This window comes from Suncus etruscus, chromosome 7 (assembly GCF_024139225.1).
Source record: "Suncus etruscus isolate mSunEtr1 chromosome 7, mSunEtr1.pri.cur, whole genome shotgun sequence".
Taxonomy (NCBI): Eukaryota; Metazoa; Chordata; class Mammalia; order Eulipotyphla; family Soricidae; genus Suncus; species Suncus etruscus.
The window spans coordinates 38,220,440-38,247,393 of NC_064854.1; the positions used below are offsets into that span (position 1 = coordinate 38,220,440).

At 37.1% G+C, this 26,954-nt stretch overlaps 1 protein-coding gene and 1 pseudogene across 2 annotated transcripts in view; one reads left to right on the forward strand and one right to left on the reverse strand.

The window, feature by feature from the left end:
• Window positions 1-26,954, reverse strand: part of CUL2 (cullin 2) — a 101,152-nt gene that overhangs the window by 6,186 nt on the left and 68,012 nt on the right. The window contains exons 7-19 of one of the 2 annotated variants that reach the window (XM_049776454.1): window positions 25,596-25,673; window positions 24,191-24,287; window positions 23,988-24,098; window positions 19,893-20,055; window positions 13,860-13,984; window positions 10,208-10,315; window positions 9,258-9,317; window positions 8,133-8,261; window positions 7,943-8,029; window positions 6,833-6,985; window positions 6,307-6,384; window positions 2,971-3,037; window positions 921-1,123 (exon numbers count right to left, since the gene is read on the reverse strand). In XM_049776454.1, coding sequence (XP_049632411.1) covers window positions 921-1,123; window positions 2,971-3,037; window positions 6,307-6,384; window positions 6,833-6,985; window positions 7,943-8,029; window positions 8,133-8,261; window positions 9,258-9,317; window positions 10,208-10,315; window positions 13,860-13,984; window positions 19,893-20,055; window positions 23,988-24,098; window positions 24,191-24,287; window positions 25,596-25,673 — 1,459 coding nt within the window. The remainder of the gene's footprint in view (window positions 1-920; window positions 1,124-2,970; window positions 3,038-6,306; window positions 6,385-6,832; window positions 6,986-7,942; window positions 8,030-8,132; window positions 8,262-9,257; window positions 9,318-10,207; window positions 10,316-13,859; window positions 13,985-19,892; window positions 20,056-23,987; window positions 24,099-24,190; window positions 24,288-25,595; window positions 25,674-26,954) is intronic. The other variant, XM_049776455.1, reaches the window with a different exon arrangement.
• LOC126014563 (uncharacterized) lies at window positions 14,833-14,923 on the forward strand (annotated as a pseudogene).

Sequence of the window (26,954 nt, forward strand, 5' to 3'; positions counted from 1 at the left end):
TTCTTAATAATAATCTAAGAAATCCTGCAAAGGAATTTTAGGACTCATGAGTAAACTAAAATGTGCAAATAAACAGTCCAATTTTAAAAATACCTCTGGGCAGAAAAAAAATAAAATGCTTTAAAATATATAGTGTTTAAAGCATTTATTCAGGTTTATAACGAACGTCATCACTTAAAATTTAGTGTTTTCTTAAAATCCAAAAATAAAAAGACTAGTACTTTCTCATTTCTTATAATTATTCAATACTAAATTATAAAATTTTAGAAGTTTCAGCAAAATTAAATGATCAGAGAAATAAGTTATAAACTTTTAATCTAAATAAAGCATCATGGGCTAGAGCAAGAGTACAGAAGATAAGGTGTTTGCCTTACATGCAGCCAATCTCTCGCATCCATAAGCCCACCAGAAATGATCCCTGAGCATCGCCAAGAGAGGCCCCAAAACAACAACAAAAATGCAACATTAATCAGGTTTCTTGCTTATAAGCATAAGTTTTGACAGGCTTGCCCACATATGCTACGTATTTCTTTTTTCATATAGAATATATCGAAACTACAAAGTTGGTATAAGACTTTGAATAAAATAAGTATACATTTGGTTTGCACTTCTCATTCAAGACAATAATATATAGCATTCTTTAAGAGTCAAACTCACAGACACACTAAGTATGCAGTAATGTAATTGATTCAAGGGCTTTTCAATAAACAAAGAGCCTGGAACAATCATAGTCTAACTTTTTTAAAACTGCAAAAATCTTGTGAAAGGTTTTTGGGGAAAAAAAATTTGTTTTCGATGTGCTAGGGATTTGAGTTCAGAGCTTTACTCATGCAAGGCAAGTGCCCTACCACTGGACTAATTAAATGTCCCTGGTCCAATGATTTTAACTTTTATACTTACATTTCTTGAAATAACCATACCTTTTCTGAATCGTGGTTAATCATTTTCACATCAAGTAATGATTTGATCGTTTTTGTCAGTTCCTTTTCATTCATCTGAGTGCTGTCTTGAAGCTCTTTATAACTGACAGTTTCACTGTTGTTAAAGGCAAGGAGAACTGCCATTTGGTATGTTGTAACCATGGCTACATAAGGTTTGCCCAAATAATTCATTTTAACTTCACCTGCAATAAAAACAAAATTGTGACTTTGAAAGAACCATGTAAAGAAATATATTAAAAGCTTAAGAAATAATTGATTCAAAAAAAAAAAAGGAAAGACGTTTCAGATCTTTTACTCCTAAAACAATAAACCAAAAGAAGTAAGAAATATGAAGTGAAAGCCATTCTTGTTACAAATGTTATTGTTTTGTTTGAAGCTTGAGGAAAAATTTTAGTTGAGTATATAACATAAAAATCACAGTTGAGCTACCCTGACTTTACCAGCAGGTTCAAACAATGTCTTTAAATATTAATATGAAGGCTACAAGTTAAGCAGAGGAAAAAAACAATGGAAGGATTAGGAAGACAGAGAAAGACAGAGAATACCTGTTTGCTAATAGGCATCCCTCACACAATAGTATATCTACTGGCATCTCGTCTATCCTATAAAAGTTCGAGTCAAGTATACACAAAATGATTCTCTGCCCAGTATCTGGGGTCACAAATGGATTAAAAAAGGAACACTCTCAGACCTTTTCTCAGTCTAGCTAATAGAAAAAGAGAAAAATGCTCCAGACAAAACCATCCTGAGAGCTATTAAGATACAGTCCACAGGGGCCGGTGAGGTGGCACTAGAGGTAAGGTGTCTGTCTTGCAAGCACGAGCCAAAGAAGGACCGCAGTTCTATCCCCCGGTGTCCCATATGGTCCCCCCAAGCCAGGGGCAATTTCTGAGCGCTTAGCCAGGAGTAACCCCTGAGCATCAAATGGGTGTGGCCCAAAAAAACAAAAACAAAAAAAAAAAAGAAAAAAAAAAGATACAGCCCATATATACAGTTCTAAAGCATCTCTGGGAGAGAGGCCAGGGAAAATGTGCAACAAAGCATTACAAGGTGCCCTCTTAAGCCCGTGTTCTCCCTTCAACATGGATCTCGCTTGCTTATCTGTTTCTTTGCTTGCTTCAAGCTTGTATTCTCTCGGTTTTTTTTTTTTTTTTGGTTTTTGGGTCACACCTGGCAGTGCTCAGGGGTTATTCCTGGCTCCAGGCTCAGAAATTGCTCCTGGCAGGCACAGGGGACCATATGGGGCGCCGGGATTCGAACCGATGACCTCCTGCATGAAAGGCAAACGCCTTACCTCCATGCTATCTCTCCGGCCCTCTCTCGGTTTTTTAATGTTTTTATTTTACAACCTACAACTTAATCTAAGGGAAGGTTGACCTATCACATCACCGAACCGTAAGTTGAAATCAGAAGACAATACACCCTGAGATCTGTACAAAAACCAGGAGCGCTAACTACAGAAGACTGACTTTGACAACCATGACTGGGCAGAACTTATACTGGGACCAATAAGTAAAACCCTATCCTAGGCTTTATTTAGCCTAGGACTTGTACAAAAATCAAGTTCTCTAATTACAGAGGTCTGACTTTGACAATGGAGACTGAGCAGAACTTCCCTATTTGTTTTTGTTTTGGAGCTACAACCCAGCAGCGCTCAGGAGTTACTCCGGTTCTACACTTGAGGAAACCATATGGGATACTGAGGATCAAAGCCAGGTCAGTTGCGTGCATTATAAAATTCAGAAATTTTCTTAATAAGCATCAATAATATAAACAGCATAATTAGAAAACACTGCTAAAGATTGCTCCATTTGAATCTCATTGCTTTTAAAGTAACCAAAAAGGTAGAAAAAGATGAAAAATATTTTTAATAAATTATTTAAGCACCATTGTTACAAAATTGTTCATACTTGAGTTTCAGTCATAAAATATACACCACCCTTCTGAAAAATGTTAATATACAAGTCTCCTAAATTAATATGACCATTAGTAAATTTCATTAGACTAGATATAATGAAATGCACTTTACCTGTACAAAGATAATGTAACCAAGTAAGTTTCCTTCCACTAAAATGTTGACTGTAAAATAATTCAAACTGAAAATAAAGAAAAAAATTTAATTATTTTTAGCTACTGCCACACAATTTACTTGTTTTATTACACTAAAAAGAAAAGTAAATAAAAATTCCGAGGCCAAAGCAATAGTGAGTAGGGCACGAGACCAGCCCAGGTTCTATTCCCAGCACCATACAGTTCCCCAAGCCTACCGGGAGTGATCCCTGAGTACAGAGGCAGGCATAAACCCTGAGCACAGCCTGGTGTGACTCAAAATCAAAAATTAAAAAATCACCTAAATCCGGGCCCGGAGAGATAGCACAGCGGTGTTTGCTTTGCAAGCAGCTGATCCAGGACCAAAGGTGGTTGGTTCGAATCCCGGTGTCCCATATGGTCCCCCGTGCCTGCCAGGAGCTATTTCTGAGCAGACAGCCAGGAGTAACCCCTGAGCACCGCCAGGTGTGGCCCAAAAACCAAAAAAAAAAAAAAAAAAAAAAAAAAAAAATCACCTAAATCCAACAATAAAACAAAGCTTTAGATTTATTTTTGTGTCTTTATATTATGATGAAAAATTAAATAACATTAATATAATCTTGGAATAGTAAAATTTCCTTCCTTACCTTTATACTTTCAATATTTTTCCTTTTTTTTGTGAAGCAATATAGTTGTATTAAAAAATTTTTATTTAGATAAGTGTGAAGGAAGAGGCTTCTCCAGAGGGGAAAAATGCCAAAAGAAATGTAAATAAAAGCCATCAGCAGGCTTTTAAAACATTTGATCTTTAAGCCAACTGTGCCACTCCTTAAAACAAAAGTTTGCAGTTGCCAGCCAAGAGAATCAGTAAATTCTCTCTGAACTTTGCCTATCCTGGAGACTGAAATTTGAGCATTGTTTTCTCTCCAGAGATTCAGCTTTCTTCTCACTGACCAAACCCTCCATATGGCTGGCATCTAGAAAACTTAAGATTTTCTGCCTAGTTCTAATGAACACAAAGAAAAAGTCAAAATACACCATAAAAAGATCTCAGTATACCTTCAAAAAGATTAGATTATAGAATCTATAAATCGCATTAATAAAATAGGTCATCAAGAAAAAGAATCTGGCCAGAGTAATAGCACAGCGGTAGGGTGTATGCCTTGCACGCAGCAGACCTGGGACAAATTAGGGTTCGAGCCACAGCATCCCATATGGTCCCCCAAACTTGTCACCAATGATTTCTGAGCGCAAAGCCAGGAATAACCCCAGACCACTGTGGGGTGTGGCCCAAACAGAGAGGGGGGGGGGAAATCAGCTGCAAATCAAAATACTATCAATTCGGCCAATCTTAAAAGACAAGTTATAAAAAGGGGAGGGGCAGAGCGCTAGCACAGCAGTAAGGCATTTGCCTTGCATGCAGCCAACACAGGATGGATTCTGGTTCGAATCCCGGCATCCCATATGGTCCCCAGAGCCTGCCAGGAATGACTTCTGACTGCAGAGCCAGGAGTAGTAACTCCTGAGCACTACCAGGTGTGACCCAAAAACCAAAAACCAAAAAAAAGAGTTATAAAACCTTAATTGTAATTAAAGATATTTGCTATCAAAGTTCACTAGTAAGAAGTATATCTAGTTAAGCTAGATATACTAGATATATAGGCTCAAGGATTACACCTTCCAAACCATTTGAAATAGAATGAAGTAGAATTCAAAATGTCCTAAAGATTAAAATTTTGTTTTAATATTCAATGAGTTTATCTACTTAACAGTCAGCTATACTGGTGTACTTCAACAGATCTCACACATCTCATGATCAAGAGACTGCACCCCCAGTGCTTATAGTCCCTAAGTATTGATTGCCAAGGTATAGCCCAATACCAAAAACAAACAAAGCATATGTACTTATTCATGGGCCAGAGAAAGAGCTCAGTGACACCTCAGGGTGTCACTGATGGGAGGCCCAGGTTTGCTCCCTGGCACTTATTCTTTCTCCAAGCACCACCAAAAGTAATTCCCCCAGCACAGCTAGAAGAGGCCTATAAATACTGCTGAGTATGGTCCAAAAGCCAAAATAAAAACAACATACATACAAAACTTTATATTTCTTTAAAAAAAAAAAAACACCAAAACTATAGTTTAAACATAAGCTGTTCGTTGTTTGGGAAGGGGGTGGGGCTTGAGCACACCCACACCTAGTAGTGCTCAGGCTTAGTCCTTGTAAGCTCAGGGATCACTTCTGGTGGGGTTCAGGGACCAAGTGGGGTGACAAGTATCGAACCAAGTCAGATATGTGCAAAGCTCTCTGGCCTCTTGTATGTTTAAGGTAAAATTTTCATAGCATTAAAATACATATGTGTAAGATGTGTAAATTTTTTTTTTTATTTTTAGGCCACATCCGGCCATTCTCAGGGGTTATTCTTGGCTCTGAGCTCAGAAATCACCCATTGTGGGCTTGAGGACCAGATGGGATGCTGGAGAGCAAACCCAGGTCATCTCAGGTCAGCCAAGTGCAAAGCAAAAATGCCCTACCACTATACTATAGCTAAGGCTTCAAAATGTAAGTAATTTTTGATGAACAGCCACGTTTATGATTAAAACTAAAATAATCACTAAGGCAAGATAAATTAATTTACATAAAACTTATATACTATTAAGGAACAGATGAACATTCATTCCCATAAAATTGAAACCTGGGTAACAAGGGGGAAAAAAAGACAATGTCAAACTCCCTCTACTGGTAACTACTGAAAACCCAAATGGAGAGAGCAATATACTTGGAATCCTAATTCTATAGTCAGAAACCTGATTATTTGCAAATGACAAGTGCAACTAATGGCACCAAAACAAATGTGACCATTCCCCTCCACTCTGCAGCACAGCAGCGCAATAATAATAGTAAGAATGAATACTTACTAAAAATAAAATGCTTAATAAAAATGTAAATATTTTGGCTTGGTTTGGTTTGGGGGCCACATCTGGCAGTGTTCAGGGTTTACATCTGCCTCTATGCTAAGGGATCACTCCTGGTGGGCTTGAGGAATTATATGTGGTACCAGAAATCAAACCTGGGCCAGTCAATACAAGTCAGTGCCCTACCCATTGTACTATTTTTTCCAACCCCTCAGAACACATCTTTGACAAAGATCTATTTGACACCCTGACAGCAACTGTTTATCGTTGTCTTCAACAAGGCAAACTAACAACAATTTGTGAATTTTTTTTATATCTCACCAGCCTTTAAAATGTTGGAAAGACATTTAAAAAGATGTGATTATTTTAAATATCTTAATAATTAGGCAACTAATAACTAGATCTATATTTTCTACAAACATACCATCTGTACACTTTTTTCCAATTCCTGGGGAATTGCAAATGTTGATGAAGGTGCTTGGGTAAGAGGCCATGCACCAGCCTAAAAGGGAAAAAGAAAATGAAAAAGTTAAGAAAATGTCTAACTTGAAGATAGGGGTTGTGTGTGTGTGTGTGTTATATGGTGTGTGTGTGTATATACACAATAATTTAAGCAACTAAAACACTTGTTTTTGTGTGTTCAACTTTTTTTAAAAATCCATCATGGTTTATTTCATTCAAAACCCAAATAACACTTAACTTTAGAAGTTATCCTCATTTACTAATTGAAAGAAATTTAAGTAGGTATCAAATTGGGGTTGGGGGAGTTTGGGTCACACCTGGTGATGTACAGGGGTCACTTTTGGCTCAGTGCTCAGAAAAAGCTCTTGGCAGGTTCTGGGAACCATATGGGTCCATCCATCCGCATGCAAGTAGGTATCATTTTATAAAATTATTTCAGAGTATGTGAAAGGAGTAGTGATTGCCCATAAGAAAAGTACTTCTCATACCTGTAAAACATATATCTGAAAACTAATTCCCAAATCTATTACTGTGTCTTGATTTTTGATAAAATTGTTGAACTTATTGTTGAGATCAGCACTGACACTCATATCTGTATACATTCGATGTAACTTGCTGGTAAATTCATAACCACAGGCTTGCTGTAAAGAGTTTAATATAAAACAATTTAAAAAGAAAAACAATAAATTATCAATTAATAAGAACATGTTGCCACTAACTTTATAGGAAAAACTCATGCTTATAAATTGTATACTTACACCTAAGCTCTGACTTATTCATAAACCAAAGTAGCTAAACTTTTCAAATACTTTGTTTCAAATTTAGATGACTTATTAAAATTTTATTAATTAAGACCAATTTTCCTTTAGCGCAAAAGCCTTTCAATAAGTTACATTACTGAAAACTTTATTATCTTTATCTGGTAAGATTTACAAAATAAATCTTGAAATAAAACTGGAAATATCTGACCCAAGAGAATTTTAAAAGAAGGTGGAAAGGCATATTTCTTAATTTTGTCTACAGTAAATAGATTTACTATGAAATTACTCAAAACCCTATCGTTCTCAAGTTAGAAATGTGGGTCTCTAATTTGGGTATGTACAAATAGATCAACAACACTTCTAAAAGATAAGAGATTTTCTTTTGGTATTTTAAAAAGAAACCAAACACTATAACTAGCTCTATAAAAAAAAAAAAAAGACCAGATATTGAATGAATTAGGCTAATATTATATCAGCCACAACTTATCTCATAAGTATGTAAGGAAAAATGATGTAACATGAATGAATCATATACTCTATACTAAAAATGCACATAAAGAATATCAAAGAATATTCTTTTATGAGTTATGGAATTTTTTGCAAAGTTAATATTGCTTATCTTGTGGGTGATTCTATTTCAATTTTATCACTCTAATACTATATAATGTATATATATTTTCATACTGTATATAATACACTATGAAAATACTATTAAACTTTTAACCAATACTTTATCTAAGAATTATTTCCAACTACTTCATATAATACGGCAATCAACAGTTTTATTTGCTAACAGAATGATTTCTAGGACATTATGAGATTAAAGACTTAAATTACCTTTAATTTATTGATCATTGCTTCTTCAGAATCCATAGACATAGATAACCCATGAATTAAGCGTTTTGCCAACATTCTTGCGTAGAACTGTATTAAAAATATTTTTAAAGTTTACTCCCTTTCCAATGATTTTAAGGGAAAAAAATTACAAAGTGAGTACAACACAATTTTTTTTTCCTTCATGACTCACCTTCTGAAAAACATCCTTATCGTCGATATATTTAAACACAGTAATGAAGCTCGTGAGTTTATCTTCGACTTCATTCTCCGTCATACCTTTTGCTGATTTCTTTAGTAAGTTGTCACAGTATTTAGCAAGCTCAAATAGAAACCAATAGTAAATCTTATGAAAAAGGTCATTCTGTATATATCCATGCCTCAGAGAGGCAAAGTGATGACAATACAAAGTTAGATCATCCTGAAGTATGTATGTTTGGGACTTTTGCCTTTTTTTTTTTCTTCAGAGCTGGGGATCAAAATGAGGATTTTATACAGGCAAGACAAGTATGATGTGCCACTTAGACCTGTGGCTCATAAAGATTCAGTTTTAAAATTATAATCACTCACAAAATAACTTAAAATACAAGTTATGGAGCCAGACAGGTCATTTGAAGGCTGGAGCATATGCATTGCAGAGGCCCAAAACTGATTCCAACACAAAAGGTTTCCCAAACAACACCAGTAGGGACCCAGGAACATCAGCCAGGAGTCGTTCCTGAGCCCACTGGGTGAAGACCTAAATATTTATCTAATTTATATCAAATGGTAACTTCAATTCTTTGTTTTTAAAATTAAACAAGTACTTTAAAATTTTTTACAGCCCGAAAGAAAAATTTTGTTAAAAGATTAACACAAATTTCTCATCACTTTTCCAATGAAATGACATCAGTAGGAAAAGTAATGTAAATCATTTCAATGAGAAAATACTTGAAACCCAAAAGTTTGTGAAACATAATTTTCTCCTTTGGTTATTTCCTTTTTATCTAAGTTTTGTTTCTCTTTAGGGACTATTATCAGTGGTGCTTGGGGGCAACTCTGGGTTCTGTGTTTGATGGGGGGATAAGAAAGAGAAGTGTTGCTGGGGCTGGAATCTGGGCATCTGCAATGCAAACCATGTGCACAGCAGGCTGAGAATCTTTCCAGGCTAGTGTTGCTTACTTCTCAAGAAACTTAAAGAGCACACAGTTAGTGCGTTCCTTAAATGACAACATATGAAAGTCATTTTTGAAGCTGAATAATTTAATCAATTTTTCTGGAAAAAGCTACACAAAAGGAAATGAAATAATGTTTTCATAAAATTAAACATATAACTTACCAATTCAGGTGCTTTGCAAATAGACTTGGGTTCTCTGTAATTTACAACTGATGTAAGAGCCTAAAGACAAAACAGGCCAGTAATCAGCCACCAGTAACAGGGTAAAAATACAGCAAGCTCAATATACAATATAATCTGCAGGTCAAAATATGCTACCTACAGACAATGCATGGCACTGTACTTTGTTAATGTAGTAAATGCCCCCAATTTCCACTGAAAGAAAATCCAAATAATGATAAAATAAGACTATATTTCCTTAATCTTAGGACAGCAATGAAAGCAAATTTCTTTTAGAATCTTTTTTTTTTTTTTTTAACAAACTAAAAGGAATAAGGGGGAAAAATAAATGAATAAGGGAACCTGGAACATCTGCAGGAGAAGGTTGTGCAGCAGTAGTACAGCAGTAGTAGCACCCTAGTAGCAGCCGAAGGTACAACTGTGGGAGGGGGGGTTGTTTGCTTGAAGAAGGTAGATTTCTACCAAGATGCTGAGATGGGGAGGGGAGTGGATGGGCTCGGAGTAGCCATGTGGAATACTGGGGATCAAAGCTGGATCCGCTACATACAAGGCAAGCACTCTACCTGCTGAACTACAGCACTGACTATATTCCCCCTGAAAAGTGGGCAGAGACCAAATAAAACCAGGACCTTTGCTTTACAATATGTCAACATTCCAGTTTGTAAGGTATATTTATTCTTCTTTCGTGGACAATAGTTTTGTCCAAGAAGTAATAGTACTCTCGAATATCACTATCATTCATGAATTTTTCAGAAAATATTAATTTATTAACTAGTCTAACAATTTCCTTTACATAGCATGTTTATGGGGAATTCAACACCCATAGAACTCAAACATTCAATTTAACTCTTTGGTTAATCATATTGAGTCTTAATTCCCGAAAATGACTAAAGAATGATTACTAAATATATTAGACATGCATTAAAAGTTACCTTATCTAACGCACTCATAAAATGCTGATCACCGTTCAAAACAGTGTTGATAAGTTGAACAAATTTACCATGGACTTCCAAAACTGATTCCACAAATAGTGTTGGCATCTATGAATACAAATACAAAGTATAAAACTATATTTTAAGAAGTTCAAAGGTAAAATTAGGCATACTAATAATTTTTAAATTAAAAGTAAATAATTGAAATTCAAAGTAATTTCCTCCACAAGCTAATTCAACCTGTGCATTCATGCGCGCGTGCACGCACACACACACACACACACCCCACTACACTCTTAACAATCCAAAATTTTGCTTTTGAAATTATTAACACCAAGAACACTGGATACACTGCTGGCATACATGTGGGGGAGAAAGAAAAATCTCACTACTGGTGGGAATGCCATCTAGTCCAGCCTTTCTGGAAAACAATATGGTTATTCCTTAAAAAACTGGAAATTGGGGCCGGAGAGATAGCCTGGAGAAAAGGCATTTGCCTTTCATGCAGAAGGACGGTGGTTCGAATCCCAGCATCCCATATGGTCCCCTGTGCCTGCCAGGGGCAATTTCTGAGCGTGGCGCCAAGAGTAACCCCTAAGCGCTATAGGTGTGACCCCCCAAAAAAAAACCAAAAAACTGGAAATTGAGCACCCATAATATCCAGCAGTACTAGTAGGGATATATCCTAGGAACACAAAAACATAATACAATAATGCCATCTGCACTCCTATTTCATAGCAGTGCTATTTATAATAGCCAAGATCTGGAAACAAATTAGGTACCTGACAACAAATGAGTGGCTAAAGAAATTGTGGTACATCTACAAAATGGAATATTACATAGCTGTTAGAAAAAAAAAATGAAGTCACGAGAGGCTGGAGAGATAGCATGGAGATAAGGCATTTGCCTTGCATGCAGAAGGACAGTGGTTCAAATCCTGGCATCCCATATGGTCCCCTGGACCTGCCAGGATCGATTTCTGAGCATAGAGCCAGAAGTAACCCCTGAGCACTGCTGGCGTGACCCAAAAACAAAAATAAATAAATAAATAAATGAAAATAAAAACCAATCTATGGGGCCCTAGAGATACCATGGAGGTAGGGCAGGGGTCTCAAACTTGTGGCCCGCGGCCATTTGTGGCCCTCCATACAACATTTTGTGGCCCGCAGCCAGCCTTCAAATATCGCAGTATTCGTGATTATTCGCTTACCAAATAATCACAATAAAAATCGCATTAGTAAGAAAAAAATCTCATTAAACATTCGCACACCCCGAGCAGTTCCGTTCAGGGTATGCAAATGTTTAATGCGATTTTTTTTCTTACTAATGTGATTTTTATTGCGAATATTCAGTAAGCGAAATCCCTTATGCAGCCCTGCCTCACCCCAACTTTGCCTCCTGTGGCCCCCAGGTAAATTGAGTTTGAGACCCCTGAGGTAGGGAATTTGCCTTGCATGCAGAAGGAAGGTGGTTTGAATCCCAGCATCCTATATGGTCCCCCATGCCTCCAGGGGCAATTTCTGAGCATAGAGCCAGGAGTAACCCCTGAGCTCTGCTGGGTGTGACCCAAAAACCCAAAAACAAAAACAAAACAAAAAAAAAACCCAATCTATGGGGCCTGAAAGATAGCACAGTGGTAGGGCGTTTGCCTTGCACGCAGGCTGACCAGGATGGAAGATGGTTTGAATCCCAGAATCTCATAAGGTCCCTGAGCCTGCCAGGAACTAGGAGTAACCCCTGAGCACCACCTGGTATGACCCAAAAACAAAAACAAAATTTTTAAATAAAAATAAAAACCAATCTATGAACATAGGAGCTAGGCACTACAACTCCCCACATTTCAAAGGGAAAAAAAAATACCTAATACAGCAAATTGAATTTTCACTCATAAAAAAGATGATGGATACATCTTAGTTTCTACAACTAAGTCAATTAAAATTATTTATGTCTACTACAAATGCACTCTTGTATTTCCATCTACCTATGCCTTAATAATATCTCTGTCCGATGCTACTCAAAATCCTGAATTAAATTAATAATAATAATACTGACCATAATCCTAAGTAATAAATTCTCCAAAATTGAAAAGTTTATAAACAATTGTAGCATAACATAAAATCTAAGGCCTCACTGTCTCACAAGCCTACAGTTAAGTGTTCAGCATCTGTTCTGGGCAAGAACAGATATACAGAGAGTGTTGCATTATAAATGAGGAGCAAAATATCTCAGCTTTGAACAGTGATCTTACTTATGGCCTTAAGTATTATTAATAAGGAAAATGATTCAATGAAGTGTGATGACAGAAATATACTTTGGGGGCCAGAGAGAGCAGCTGTAGGGCATTTGCCTTGAACGAGGCAGACCCAAGACAGACCTGGGTTTGATTCCCAGCATCCCATAAGGTCTCCTGCGCCAGAAGCAATTTCTGAGCGCAGAGCTGGGAGTAATCCCTGAGTGTCGCAGGGTGTGGTCCAAAAACAAACAAACAAAAATACTTTGGATAGGAAAACACTTTATAGCAAGTAGTCATTTGATTGGCAGGAAAAATGGGTATTACAGAAATGGGACCACTACTCCTTGCTTCTGAATAAAAGGCAGATCTGAGAAAGCTTGTTTCAATCCATATTTGCTTTCTGGTAAGCTGTAGAGATTGCTTAACAGGCTAAAACACATTTTTCACATGTAGGAGGCCCAGATTCAATCACTGGCACTACCACATCATTTGAGCATCTCCAGAAGACCTCTGAGCATTACAGAATATTGCACTTGTTTATTTTTCTAATTAAAAAAATAATTTGGGGCTAGAGTGAGCAACAGATAAAGTGTTTATTTTCAGGTGGCTAGCCTGGGTTCAACCCCTGGCATCACATATGGTTCCCTGCATACTGCCAGAGGTAATACCTGAGCATTGAGCTGGGAAAAACCTGAGCACCTGTAAGCATACCCGACCCCAACCCAATTTTTATTTGCTTCCTTTTTTTTTTTGTGAGATGATTAGCAATTGCTAATTGTGAACACATCAGTGTGGTTAAGAACCCACAGGTCAGGAGAGTTCAGGGTTTAAGGCACATGTCTTGCATGCAGCCAACACTGTGTTCGATCCCTAGAACCACAAGATCCCAAGCATCACTAAGGGTGGCCGAGGCAATCTTTGAACCCTCCTGGCTGGCCAAGAATCATCAGGTAGTGTCAAAAGTCTCCTGAGCACAGCTCAGGAAAAACAGATTAAATTAAAAAATAAAGTCAAGGGCCAGAGCAACAGCATAGCGGTAGGGTGTTTGCCTTGCACATGATCAACCCAGGGTGGGCCCGGGTTTAATTCTTGGCATCCCATATGGTCCCCCGAGCCTGCCAGGAGCGATTTCTGAGCGCAGAGCTAGGAATAAGTCCTGAACACTGCCAAGTGTGACTCAAAATAATAATAAATTAAAAAAAATAAAAGTCCAAGAAGCCAGTCTTTAATTCTTTGATTTTTGTAGTAAGTTGTGATTCCAAAATGAGCTGAACAAACTCCAGGTTTGAAATACTGTAATAAAGATGTTTCATTTGTTGGCACCATAAAATTTTTCTCTCATCTCTTAATGCAGTGAAGTCAAAATTCAAAGATTATTATATTCAGAAGAAAAAATTTTCAGTTCCTTATCCAACTTACATTTTCCTGAGTAAGATTACTGGTTGCTCTAAGGCCCTCATCATGGATATGATTTTGCAACTCCTGAATCATATGAGGTAAACCAGTGGACACAGCACGAAGTAAGACATACATATTTGCCATGTCTGAGAAAAAAAATAGAAATTTGGTTATTAAATTTCCAAACAGCTTTAAAATATTTTAATACATCATGTTTAAAATGCAGCATTATATGAATATACAGAGAAAAATCATCCACTCCTCTCCCATAACCACCTACTCCTCACTTCTACCTGGAAACCATTAGTTGCTTATTATCTTTTCAAAGATGTTTCATGCACGTTTAAACAATCCAAATATTCTTCCTACTGTCCGTTTCATACAAAATATACTACATTTTATATAGCATATGCAACTAAACAGATTTTAACTTAAAGATCTTGATATCAATATAGTCTACTCATTTTACAGCTACATGATTCTCTATTACTGACTCTACTATGTACAATAACTTAACACATAAAAATCTGCCTGTCTGGGACCAGTGAGGTAGTGCTAGAGGTAAGGTGTCTGTCTGCCTTGCAAGCGCTAGCCAAGGAAGGACCGCGGTTCAATCCCCAGGCGTCCCATATGCCCCCCCCCCCAAGCCAGGGGCGATTTCTGAGTGCTTAGCCAGGAGTAACCCCTGAGCATCAAATGGGTGTGGCCCCCCAAAAAAAAACTATTTCTAAGTCTGATACTAGTTTTATAATTAGTAATCATATAAGCAAGACTACCTGTAATGTAAAAATGGGATTACTATGTCAAAGCTTAATTTTGCAAAGTCCCTCTTGAATAGCAGGGAACTCACTTGTCAATTATAGCAATAATTTGATCTTTGTCACACAGGAGTGAAAAGGATGTTTCAGTGTATTATTTTATTTTAAAACTTTCATACTAACGCATAATATATATATAAAAGAATATATATATAAAAGAATATATATATATAAAAGCAGCACATATAATAAAATTAGAACTATATAGAAAAGATAAGCATGGCCACTGTGTAAGGATGACAAATTCATGAACTTCCATATTTTTATGTTCTGCTATCCCCGCATGCCTCACTGTGTGCAAGATCTGTAGTAGGGGGTTGTCCTTCCCTTATTTTCCATGAGTGTTGAATTTGAAAGACTTTGTGAGACTCCTGAGTCTTTGCAGCAGATTATTACAGAATTAGGTCACTTTTTTCCCCAGTAAAATAAATGGTTTTTCAACTTAAAAAAAAAAAAAAAAAAGTACCCAAACCAAAAGTGCAGATCTCAATGAATATCTCAGTAAGAACACTGAAGACATACACACAGCCATGTAAACACCACCTGAGTGAGAAACAGATATTACCTACACACAGAAGAGTCCTTCACACTTCTTCTAAAACTTCTCGTTCTAAACCAGAGATCTTCAACCTTTTATATCTGGGAACCAGCACCTGTCCTGCATATCAGTCCATAGACCAGCAGTTGTAACCAAGGCAAGTAAACCAGTTGTTTTCAACCTTTTTACACCTGTAGGCCCATCACTGGATTGTGGATCAATATATTAGGTTTGAAATTCGTTTTTCTGTCCTTTTTTTTTTTTTTTTTAAACCTTTGGAACCACATCAGTCAGTGCTCAGTATCTACTTCAGGCTGTGCTTGGGGACTGGTCCCAGTAAGGCTAAGGATCAAATCCTAGACTCCCAGATGCAGAATATGCACTGAGTCTGTTGATCTAGCTTTCAACCCATGTTTAAATTTTTGTTTTTGTTGTTGCTGTTACTGTTGTTATTCAACCTATAGTTGATCTATATTGTTGTATGTAACTTTAAAAAAAAACAAACTAAGATTTCGCTGATGAATCAACTTTATAATCTACTAACTGGATGTTCGCTTTGTGCTCAGTTTGGGGTTATTACAATGATACTAGAACACTTCTGTACATGTGTCTCTCTATATAAGCACTCATTTGAAGCATGTGTTACATATCTGGGAGAGGAATGGTCAGACCGTAAGACCTGCATGAATTTGGCTTTAGCCAAATATAGTTTTCCAAATGGCCATCTCAATTTAGCATCAGCTACCAGTTACCACTACTTCACAGGCTTCCTACCACTGATAGCTTTAAGTCTTTTAATTTAATACAAAACAAACACAAAATATAAATCAATATAACAACACAACAAAATTGTTGTTGTTACAGTACTGAGAGGCAGAAGTAAGAGGCATGGAATACTTCTGATTGAACTCGGGGCTTCATACATGCAAGCAATGTGCTCTACTGCTTATACCAGGTCCCTCATTACCAAGATTCATTTCTTAAGTTATAGATTTATGTTTTATGGTGTTGAAGGCATGCAACATCTAAGCCTTTGATGTATGGTTTTTATTTGCATCACCCTATTTTCATGAAACCAAGAGTCTTTTTTGTATACTGGTTATTTGTATATCCTCTATTTTGTAATAGAGGATGTTCACATTTTTTTGAAACAATTTATAAACTTTTGTAGTCATTATAAACATCTTTTGATATGCATTTGACAATCCAATAGTCATAGAAGTCACTGAATCATCCAAAGTTTAAAATTCTGTCTACTTAATCTTTCCTTTGTAGATAGTGCTTTGTCTTAAATATCTTCTCAATTTAAAGTTCTAAAATTATCCTTCTATATTATCTTCTTGAAGTGTTCAAGCTTTAAATGTAGATCAAAAGTCAAAACTGAACTATTGCCTTTGATATAGGAGATAAAGACTAAATTTCATTCTTTTCCTAACAGCTATCCAACACAGCTATTCAATAACAACACAATATATTTTAAGACCATTTTACTCACTACTCTTCAATGCTACCTTGATCTTAATTCAATTATCAACATATGCTTGAGTTATTTCTCAGCTCCCCACCATTGGTCTACCTGTCTATTCCCAGATTTTGCCTGTTGTCTTCCTTACCAGGGTTTGATGCTATATTATACCTGCCAAAGTCTTTCTTCTCTTACTGTTCACTACTGTGCTAGTGTTTTTAATCTAAATTTATAGAATTTCAAAACTATCAAGCATTTTGCAAAAGGGGGGAGAAGGGTGTCAAAATAAATCTAATCACTCTTGACTATAAACCAATATGACTTTCAAAAACAATTTGTTTCTCATACATATTATTCTCTACTACTTTTAAACTTTTAAAACTATTTCTTTTTTTTTTTTTTTTTTCATTTTTGATGTTCAAACTGGGTCAGCTCTATAGACTCACTCGAATGAGATATAAACCAAGCCATAAAAAAAATCATGGGTACAAAAACCAAAAAAAAAAAATAAAAATAAAAAAAAAATAAAAACGGGGCCTGGAAGGTGGCGCTAGAGGTAAGGTGTCTGCCTTGAAAGTGCTAGCGTAGGACGGACCACGGTGTCCCATATGGTTCCCCCAAGCCAGGGCAATTTCTGAGCACATAGCCAGGAGTAACCCCTGAGCATCAAACGGGTGTGGCCCAAAAACCAAAATAAATAAATAAATAAATAAATAAATAAATAAATAAATAAATAAATAAATCATGGGTACACCAGCCCACATAGCAGAAAGATAGCCATCTGGGGGAAGAGAGAATGACCAAGCCCCTAGCCTGCTGAAGCCAAGCAGCTGCACCCATCACCCACAATCACCATTTTCTCAATGGCTCTGCCTCATCACCCACTATGATTCCCTTTGGGGACAGTGATCAGACCAAGCTTCAGGTACACAAGTATTTGGGCTATTATCACCATGGCTTTTAGAAGACAGTGCAGGCACCTATATTCATTGTAGCACTATTTACAATAGCCAGACTCTGGAAACAACGAAGATGTCCTTCAACAGATGAATGGCTAAAGAAACTGTGGTACATATCCACAATGGAATATTATGCAGCCGTGAGGAGAGATGAAGTCATGAAAATTTTTATATGTGGATACACATGGAATTCATTATGCTGAGTTATATATATAAGTCAGAGGGAAAGAGATAGACACAGAATAGTTTGACTCATCTATGGGTTTTAAGAAAAAATAAAGACATTATTGTAATAATGCCCAGAGACAATAGAGATGAGGGCTGGAAGGACCAACTCACTATATGAAGCTCACAAAAAAAAAAAAGAGTGCTGAGTGCAGTTAGGGAAATAATTACACTAACAACTAGCATGACAATCTTAATGAGTGAAAGAAGTAGAATGACAGACTCAAATATGGGCAGGGGGCGGAGGAGGAGGTAGAGTGGGGGCATTAATGGTGGACTGTTGCACTGGTGAAGGGGGTATTCTATTTATGACTGAAACCCATCTACAATCTGCTTGTAACCATGGTACTTAAATAAAGATTTTGTGTGTGTGTGTGTGTGTGTGTGTGTGTGTGTGTGTGTGTGTGTGTGTGTGTGTGTGTGTGTGTGTGTGTGTGTGTGTGGTTTTTGGGTCCACCCGGCAGTGCTCAGGGGTTTTTCCTGGCTCAGAAATTGCTCCTGGCAGGCACGGGGGACCATATGGGACACCGGGATTCGAACTGATGACCTTCTGCATGAAAGGTAAACGCCTTACCTCCATGCTATCTCTCCAGCCCCCCCCCCATTTTTTTGTGAAAGATTTTATATTTAAAAAAAAAAAGAAGACAGTGCAGGCACCTTCCACCCCCAAACCCACCCCATCTTCCTTCATCCAGGAAGCCTGGAAGCTGAGAACATGCCCATGAAAGCCACAGTATCAGTAACAATGTTTTGAATTTCTGAAAATTTTCATTTGTTTGATGCTGTCATCCCTACAGGAAAACACCAATTTAACAGAATGGAAAATTAACCAGAAGAGCTTACTAAACCTTCTGTTTTTCTATTAATGACTTCATAGGAGATAAAATGTTGTATAAATGTGCTTGATACATTTTTCTTTTTCCTTTACTTTTTTTCCTTTATTTTTTTCTTTCTTTTATTAAAACTTTCTTTTCTTTTTTCTTTTTATTCTCTTTTTAAATAACTTTGCTCTTACTTCTATGGAAACAAATGTATGATGGCCAACGATATGATACATTTTCTTTTTTGTTTGTTTTTGTTTTTGTTTTTGTGTCACACAGGCAGTGCTCAGGGGTTACTCCTGGCTCTATGCTCAGAAATCACTCCTGGCAGACTCGGGGAACCATATAGGATGCCGGGATTCGAACCACCGACCTTCTGCACGCAAGGCAAATGCCTTACCTCCATGCTATCTCTCCAGCCCCATGATACATTTTCTTTAAATAAAATTTTAAAATTCATTTTCACTGCTTGAGCATTTATATAATTTTGTTTTGTTTTATTTTGGTTTGGTTTGGTTTGGTTTGGTTTTCGGGCCACACCCGGCGGTGCTCAGGGGTTACTCCTGGTTATCTGCTCAGAAATAGCTCCTGGCAGGCATGGGGGACCATATGGGACACCGGGATTCGAACCAACCACTTTGATCCTGGATCAGCTGCTTGCAAGGCAAATGCCGCTGTGCTAGCTCTCCGGGCCCCACACTTATATAATTTTAAAGTTGAGTTAGATTTAAGTATCTTCATCTATTTATATTCCTTTTTCATGTTTTGTTTTTCTTTTTTAGAAACTACTTGTTGCACTGGTGATGGGTGGTGTTCTTTACATGACTGAAACCCAAACACAATTATGTATGTAATCAAGGTGTTTAAATAAAATATATATATAAAAAAAAAGAAATTTAGGATTTATGGGGCCGGCACAGTGGCGCTAGAGGTAGGGTGTCTGCCTTGGGAAAAAAAAAAAAGAAACTACTTAGATATTAAAGAAATTAGCCACTATGACATACAAAAATGTGAACACATTTCACCAGTTTTTCTTTCAACTGCAGAATATATTTGGAAAATATATTTAACCAATACAGTCTAAAAATATATTATCAATCATTTAAAAATATACTGAATATTTTTAGAATCTATTACTAAATATACTTGTAATCTGAAGAAGCTGAAAGATAATGTCAAAAGCTGATTTATATCATTTCTACTCACGTTTATGTTTAGAATGACTTACCATTTTTTTTCTCTTGTCGAATGATATTGTGACATTCTGCATGTAAGAACTGTAAGTGATCTGCTACCATTCGTTGTTGACATTCATGACTAACTTTAGTATATGAACTGGGATTTAAATATTTTCGACATCGAATATCTTCATCTTTTATTCTACCTAGAACCTTTGGAAATATATTATTACAGTCAAAAACTAATATGTGGAAAATACTATAATATCAGTTAGCAATTCAGACTAATTTTAATGTATTAACCATGACCAGACAGTGACCAGAAAGCAAATATTTAATAAATAATCATTTTAACCCACCTTCCATAATTCATGTTAATTTTTTTGGTGGGGGGGGGGGGCACACCTGGCAGTGCTCAAGGGTTACTCCTGGCTATCTGCTCAGAAATCGCTCCTGGCAAGCACGAGGGACCATATGAGATGCCGGGATTTGAACCACCTTTGGTCCTGGCAAACGCCCTACCGCTGTGCATTCTCTCTGGTCCCTCATGTTATTTGAGCTAAATTCAAGACCTTTCGGAAGGGCCAGAGCAATAGTACAGTGCGTAAGGCACTTGCCATGCATGTGGCCTACCTGAATTCAATCTCCTGCACTCTATATGGTCCCCCACCTAGGATCCACTAGACTGTACAGAACCAAGAGTAAGCCCTTAGCATGTTGAGTGTGGCCCAAAACCAAAAACAAGAGCACTAGGTAAACTTATCCTACAAAAATGCACTGAGCTAAAATTCCCTTATTAACAGTAATATAAACCAGCTACCAGAGAAATTGGTTAGTTTCTACCTCAAATAAAACAGCTAACCATGGCATATAAATGTTCACATCTGGGAAAAACTCTGTAATATGCTTCTAAGGTTTGCTAATCTCAAAGAATTACATAAAGCTACCCTACACCCCTTTTATAGAGGAATCATCCCACTAATGCTCACTTGGGCAACATTGTGTTCAGACTCACTCCAGTTATCAAAGATTCATTCTGCCCACCTGACTATTCCTAGTCCAGGGAACTATGCACCTTCAAGTCTTTGAGGAGTGCTAACAGTAGGCCATAAATGTCTACATTAAATTAAGTGTTCACTCTTTTTTTTTTTTTTCAGGCCACACTCGTTTGATGCTCAGGGGTTACTCCTGGCTAAGGGCTCAGAAATTGTCCCTGGCTTGGGGGAACCATATGGGATGCCAGGGGATTGAACCGTGGTGCTTCCTTGCCTAGCGCGCTTGCAAGGCAGACACCTTACCTCTAGAGCCACCTCACCGGCCCCTGAGTGTTCACTCTTATTCTTTCATAAAACATGATTTTGTTGTTTTAAAAAAATACTAAACAGGTGCTATCATTTAATTTAATTACAATTATTTTGGCAAACATGTTTTTCTACTAATACAAAATAGTTCTTTTTTTTTTTTTTTTTTTTTTTTTTGGTTTTTGGGCCACACTCGTCAGTGCTCAGGGGTTACTCCTGGCTGTTTGCTCAAAAATAGCTCCTGGCAGGCACGGGGGACCATATGGGATATCGGGATTAGAACCAACCACCTTAGGTCCTGGATCGGCTGCTTGCAAGGCAAATGCCACTGTACTACCTCTCTGGGCCCCCAAAATAGTTCTTAAAGGAATTATGCCTGTTAATAATTTCTAGCACAATATTTAAGTGGTTTTAATGTGCTTATGGATTAACTCAAAGAAACAGAAATTAAGAGTGATGGTCCAGGGGCTGGAGAGACAGCACAGCAGTAGGGCGTTTTCCTTGCATGTGGCTGACCCCGGAGGGACCCAGTTCAATTCCTGGCATCCCATATATGCTCCAACCCTGCTAGGAGTTAATTCTGAGTTCAGCTCCAGGAGTAACCCTTGAGCACCATCCAGTGTGGCCCAAAAACCAATCAATCAATCAATAAAGTTTAAAAAAAAAAGTGATGGTCTGGGGTAGTAGGAAGAACAGAGGAAAATTACAATAATGAAAGAAGACTAAGGACAGAAGTAGATAAGGGTGGAGTGCCTCTGCCAGGCTTCAAACAATTGTGAAAACTACTTGCAGCTGGACCAAAACTAGAGAGAAACTACAGAGAGGAAAGTAAGAAAGCTACATTCACCAGCTTGAGTAAATTACCTACTCTTATAAACATGACTTTCTAATGGCCATCTGTCTAATAGCATGAAATATAATTTACCTTATACAATTCAGCCACATGAGAGTCCTATTTCTTAAATGGCAACAAAATATAAATTATATAAAATTTGCCATTTCAGCTCTTTAAAAGTTTAATGTGGTGACATTAATTATAGTCACAATGTTGTGCAAGTATCCATTTGCAAGACATTTTCTTCAAACTATACAGATTTCTGTGGACATTAATTACTAACTCCACTTTCCCTCTAAATAATATTCTAATCTTTGAATGACTTTGATAATACTCATTCTAGGAATTTCATAACTGAAACTATACAGTACTTGTCTTTTTTTTTAGTACTTATCTTTTGAAATTTGGTCCAAATTTTAACTTTTCAAGGTTCATGTATGCTATAAAAAGTATCAGAATTATTTTTCCTTTAAAAAAAAAGCTGAGTATTATTCCACTGGATGTTCTGCTTATTCAACTACTGACAGATGCTTGGCTCTCATTTTTGTTTTGTTTCTGATTTTTGGGCCACACTTACCAGTGCTGAGAGTTTACTCCTGGCTCTGTACTCAGAGAAAACTCCTGCTGAGATTCTATGAACCATATGCAGTAGAGGAGATAAAACCTAAATGTACTATCACTCCGGCCTCACTGATTTTTTACTTAAGAGACAGATATAAAGACTGTGTAACAGATACCTTGTGCACTTTTCAGAACTGAATTTAGAACTTTAAGAGTCGCATGCAAAACTACAGAAAACCACATGAGAACTACAGATTTAGCTTAACCTTTATTTACCAAATGCAGGAGAAAGGACTTGAAGACTCAAGATCTCAAAGTTAGTGACAAGAAGGAAATGAAGCAAGCCAGTCTTCAATACATGACTTCATGGAAAATAAGATTTTATTTTATGTATGGAAGCCTTATTACAGTTATTCCACTTAGAATAATCTCCCTTAGCTAAACAAGGTTCTTGAAGTACAACTATGCCAATGAATAATTCTGGTTAAAACTTCTAATATCGGAGCGGGAGAGATAGCATGGAGGTAAGGCATTTGCCTTGCATGCAGAAGGAGAGTAGTTCGAATCCCAGCATCCCATATGGTCCCCTGAGCCTGCCAGGGGCGATTTCTGAGCACAGAGCCAAGAGTAACCCCTGAGCACAGCTGGGTGTGACCCATAAACCAAAACAAAAAAAACAAAAAACAAAAACAAAATAAACCTTCTAAATCTTGTATGATGACAAATTTACAATGACATCTTATTGGGAAAATATATACTAAATTTCAAACATGACAATTACTACATACTCTTTTAATAATTAAATACATTATGGATCTTTTATTCAGTCTTCCAAAATTTCAATAGACCAAGAGTGACCAATCCAAGTTCTAGACTAGAAGTATAATATTTGTGCTTTTTCCTTTGATATAAAAGGAAGTATAAAAATAAATAAATTAAAGTCCTAGCTTCTGCATTTATCCTATTCTTCAAACAAACCTACCAAGCACAAAATACTTTATTACTTTCGTTTGTTTGTTTTGTTTTGGGGTCACACCCAGCGGCACTCAGGGTTACTCCTGGCTCTGCACTCAGAAATCGCACCTGGCAGGCACGAGGGACAATATGGGATACCAGTATTCGAATCACATCTGTCTTGGATCGGCTGCTTGCAAGGCAAAAGCCCTACCGCTGTGCTATCTCTCCAGCCCCAATACTTTATTACTTTTGAGGTATGTGAATATAAGTTAATTTTAAAGACAATCAACTCAAGCTCGGCTAAGTGTGGCCACACCTCCAAACCAAAATGGTGTTTAGCAAAAACATGATTCATCAAACAGTGTACAATTACAGTACTCAAAGTAAAGAACAAAGAACTTTTTCCAGTAAAATATAGTAACTAAGAAAATTAAATATTAAAAAGCATGTCTGATATGTAAAGTACACATTTAACATATTTCCTTTCTTACCTTTTCCATATACTGTGAGCAGTTTGATTCTTGTAATAAATTTGAAGCTTCTTGTTTGTAATACTCTCCTGTTTCAATCAGAAAGGGAGACTCGAAGATTTCTTGATAAAACTAAATTGATGAAAGTCACAGTTTTAAAAACTAGAACAAGTAAGTGAAGAACTTAAAAAATATAATTACATTTTCAAAAGAGAGTTTCTTACCTTTAAGGGAAATTTTTTCTTATACTGTTCAACATGAACAAAGGAGTTAATAACCCCGTGGATTACTTTCTGGTTTGGGTCTTCACCACCACGATCACTAAAACAAGGCATAATCACAAAATATTTTTGAGGATACAGAGTTCTAAGGAATTTGTCAAGTAAGGTAAAATACAACTAATTATTCTAGTATACTTGTATTTAGATTGAATTAGAGCTTCTTTTCCTTTTCTTTTCTTTTCCTTTTATTTTGCTTTTTGGGTCACATCTGGTGACAATGATACTCAGGGGTTACTCCTGGCTATGTGCTCAGAAATTGCTCCTGGCTTGGGGGACCATATAGGATGCTGGGGACTGAACTGTGGTCCGTCCTAGGTTAGCTGCGTGCAAAGCAAACACCCTACCTACTGTGTCACTGCTCCAGCCCCATGAATTAGAGCATTTATTTTATCTTATGTTAGGCCTCCCAAGTAGTGCTCAGTTGATCCACTCCCAGCAATGCTTAGCTGACCACAGACCTGTGATTCAACATATGATATGATGCTCCTCTAGTTCTGTGGAGTCAAGAATTACCCATGCCAATCTAGTGGTGCTTATGGGACCTTCACAGATGAAGCTGAGGGCACTCAGGGCACCATGTCATGTGGCAGACCAAAACAAGGTCACTGCATGCAACACATGGACCTTAGCCCCTGAACAGCTTCTCCAGCTCCATGAGAACATTTCAATGAAGATGTAAACATGATTCTTCTTAAAAACATTTCTTTATAACAGATCTAAAGTATTTTGTTTGTTTGGGAGCATACCCAGCAGTGCTCAGGGCTTACTCCTGGCTCTGTGCTCAGGGGGCCATGTTGCATGGAGAATCAAACCCGGGTCAGCAGTGTAAGGAAAGCACCCATCAGCCCCTTGAAGAAATATTTGATAGTTATTAAACACACTAAGTGCTCTTTCAATACATAAAAGCTTTTGATTATAAAACTGAAGATACTATGGTGATATTATGATATGTTTTTAGCATTCTATAAAATCCTATGAATTCAAAACTCATGGTTAATAATATTTAATACTGGGGCCGGAGCAGTGGCACAGCTGTAGAACGTTTGTCTTGCGCGAGCTGACCTAGGACGGAATGAGGTTCAATCATCCAGCGTCCCATATGGTTCCCCCAAGCCAGGAGTGATTTCTGAGCTCATAGCCAGGAATAACCCCTGAACGTGTGTGGCCCCCCCCCAAAAAATAATAATATTTAATACTCAACCATGAATAATCTTGTAACCATGGTGCTTAAAGAAATCATAAATAATAATATTTAATAAAGCCAATTAATGTAGATTAAGAATATTTAAATTTCACTGCCCATAACTATTAGAAACCATGGTCAGAGAATTATGGTCTGTAGCCATACCTGGAGTCACCAGAGTTTAATGATTCCATGTTCTCTGTAATTTGATGGTCTACATTTCTCATCGGTACACGTTCTAGCCTAGAATGTATTATTCAAGGAAATTACTAATGACTGCTGTTCTCTAAGAAATGCTCTAGCAGTGCTTTCATTTTAAGCAAAAATTTAGTATTTCTTGGTAGAAATTGTTACATGTTTCAGCATTTCAACATTTATATGACTCTAAGTGTATTTTTTCATACAAATTTTAGCAATGTATCTTCTTATTTAAAACACGACCTTTATGGATATTCCTCAAAAAACTAGAAATTGAGCTTCCATATTATCCAGCAATGCCACTCCTAGGAATATACCAAGGACCCAAAAAAAAACACCTGACAGAAAAGCCCTCTACAAATATTCCTATGTTTATAGCAAGGCTATTAACAATAGCCAGAATCTGGAAACAACCCAAGTGCCCAAGAACAAATAAATGACTAAAGAAATTGTGGTACATCTACATAATACTACACAGCTATTAGGAAAAATTAAATCATGAAACTTGATTACATATGATGAATATGTACAGTATTATGCTGAGTGAAATGAGCCAGAAGGAAAGGAATAAACATAGAATGATCTCACACAAAAATAGGATAGTAAGATAATATATCCAGAGACAATACAGATGAGGACCAGGAGGACCAGTCCATAGTAGGAAGTTTGCCACAAACAGCGATGAGTGCAGTTAGGGCAGAGAAGGGTCCACTGTGACAATGATAGTTGGAACTGATAACTCTGGACAAGAACTGGGTGCTAGAAGGGGATAAAGAGGCATGCGTGGTTACCCCTTCATTAAAAATAGAGCAAATCAGTGTCAAAAAGGGAGAGAGGAGAGAGAGAGAGAGAGAGAGAGAGAGAGAGAGAGAGAGAGAGAGAGAGAGAGAAAGAGAGAAGTAAAATACCTGCTCCAGGGACAGGTGGGGTGAGGAAGAAGGAGAGGAAAACTGGGGACTTGGGTGGCTGGAAATGTACACTGATGAAGGATGTTGTACATTGCATGACTGAAATTCAGTCATGTACAACTTTGCAACCATGGTGCTTAAATAAAGTAACTATATTTAGAAACTATACAACACAGCCTTTTCTTTGCTGCTTTGGAGTCATACTTGTCAACGCTCAGGTGCAAATTCCAAGTCTGTGCATGGAGAACTACACAATAACAGGGATCACGCCCTGGCCTCATACATGCAAAGCCCATGCCCAGCCCCCCTGAACTAGCTTTCTATATAATTCAAAGAAATCTAAGTTCACCTTTTTTTAAGTGAAGCAAGATACTTCTTATTGACTGAAACTTGCTTAGAAAGATATGAGAGATGGGAA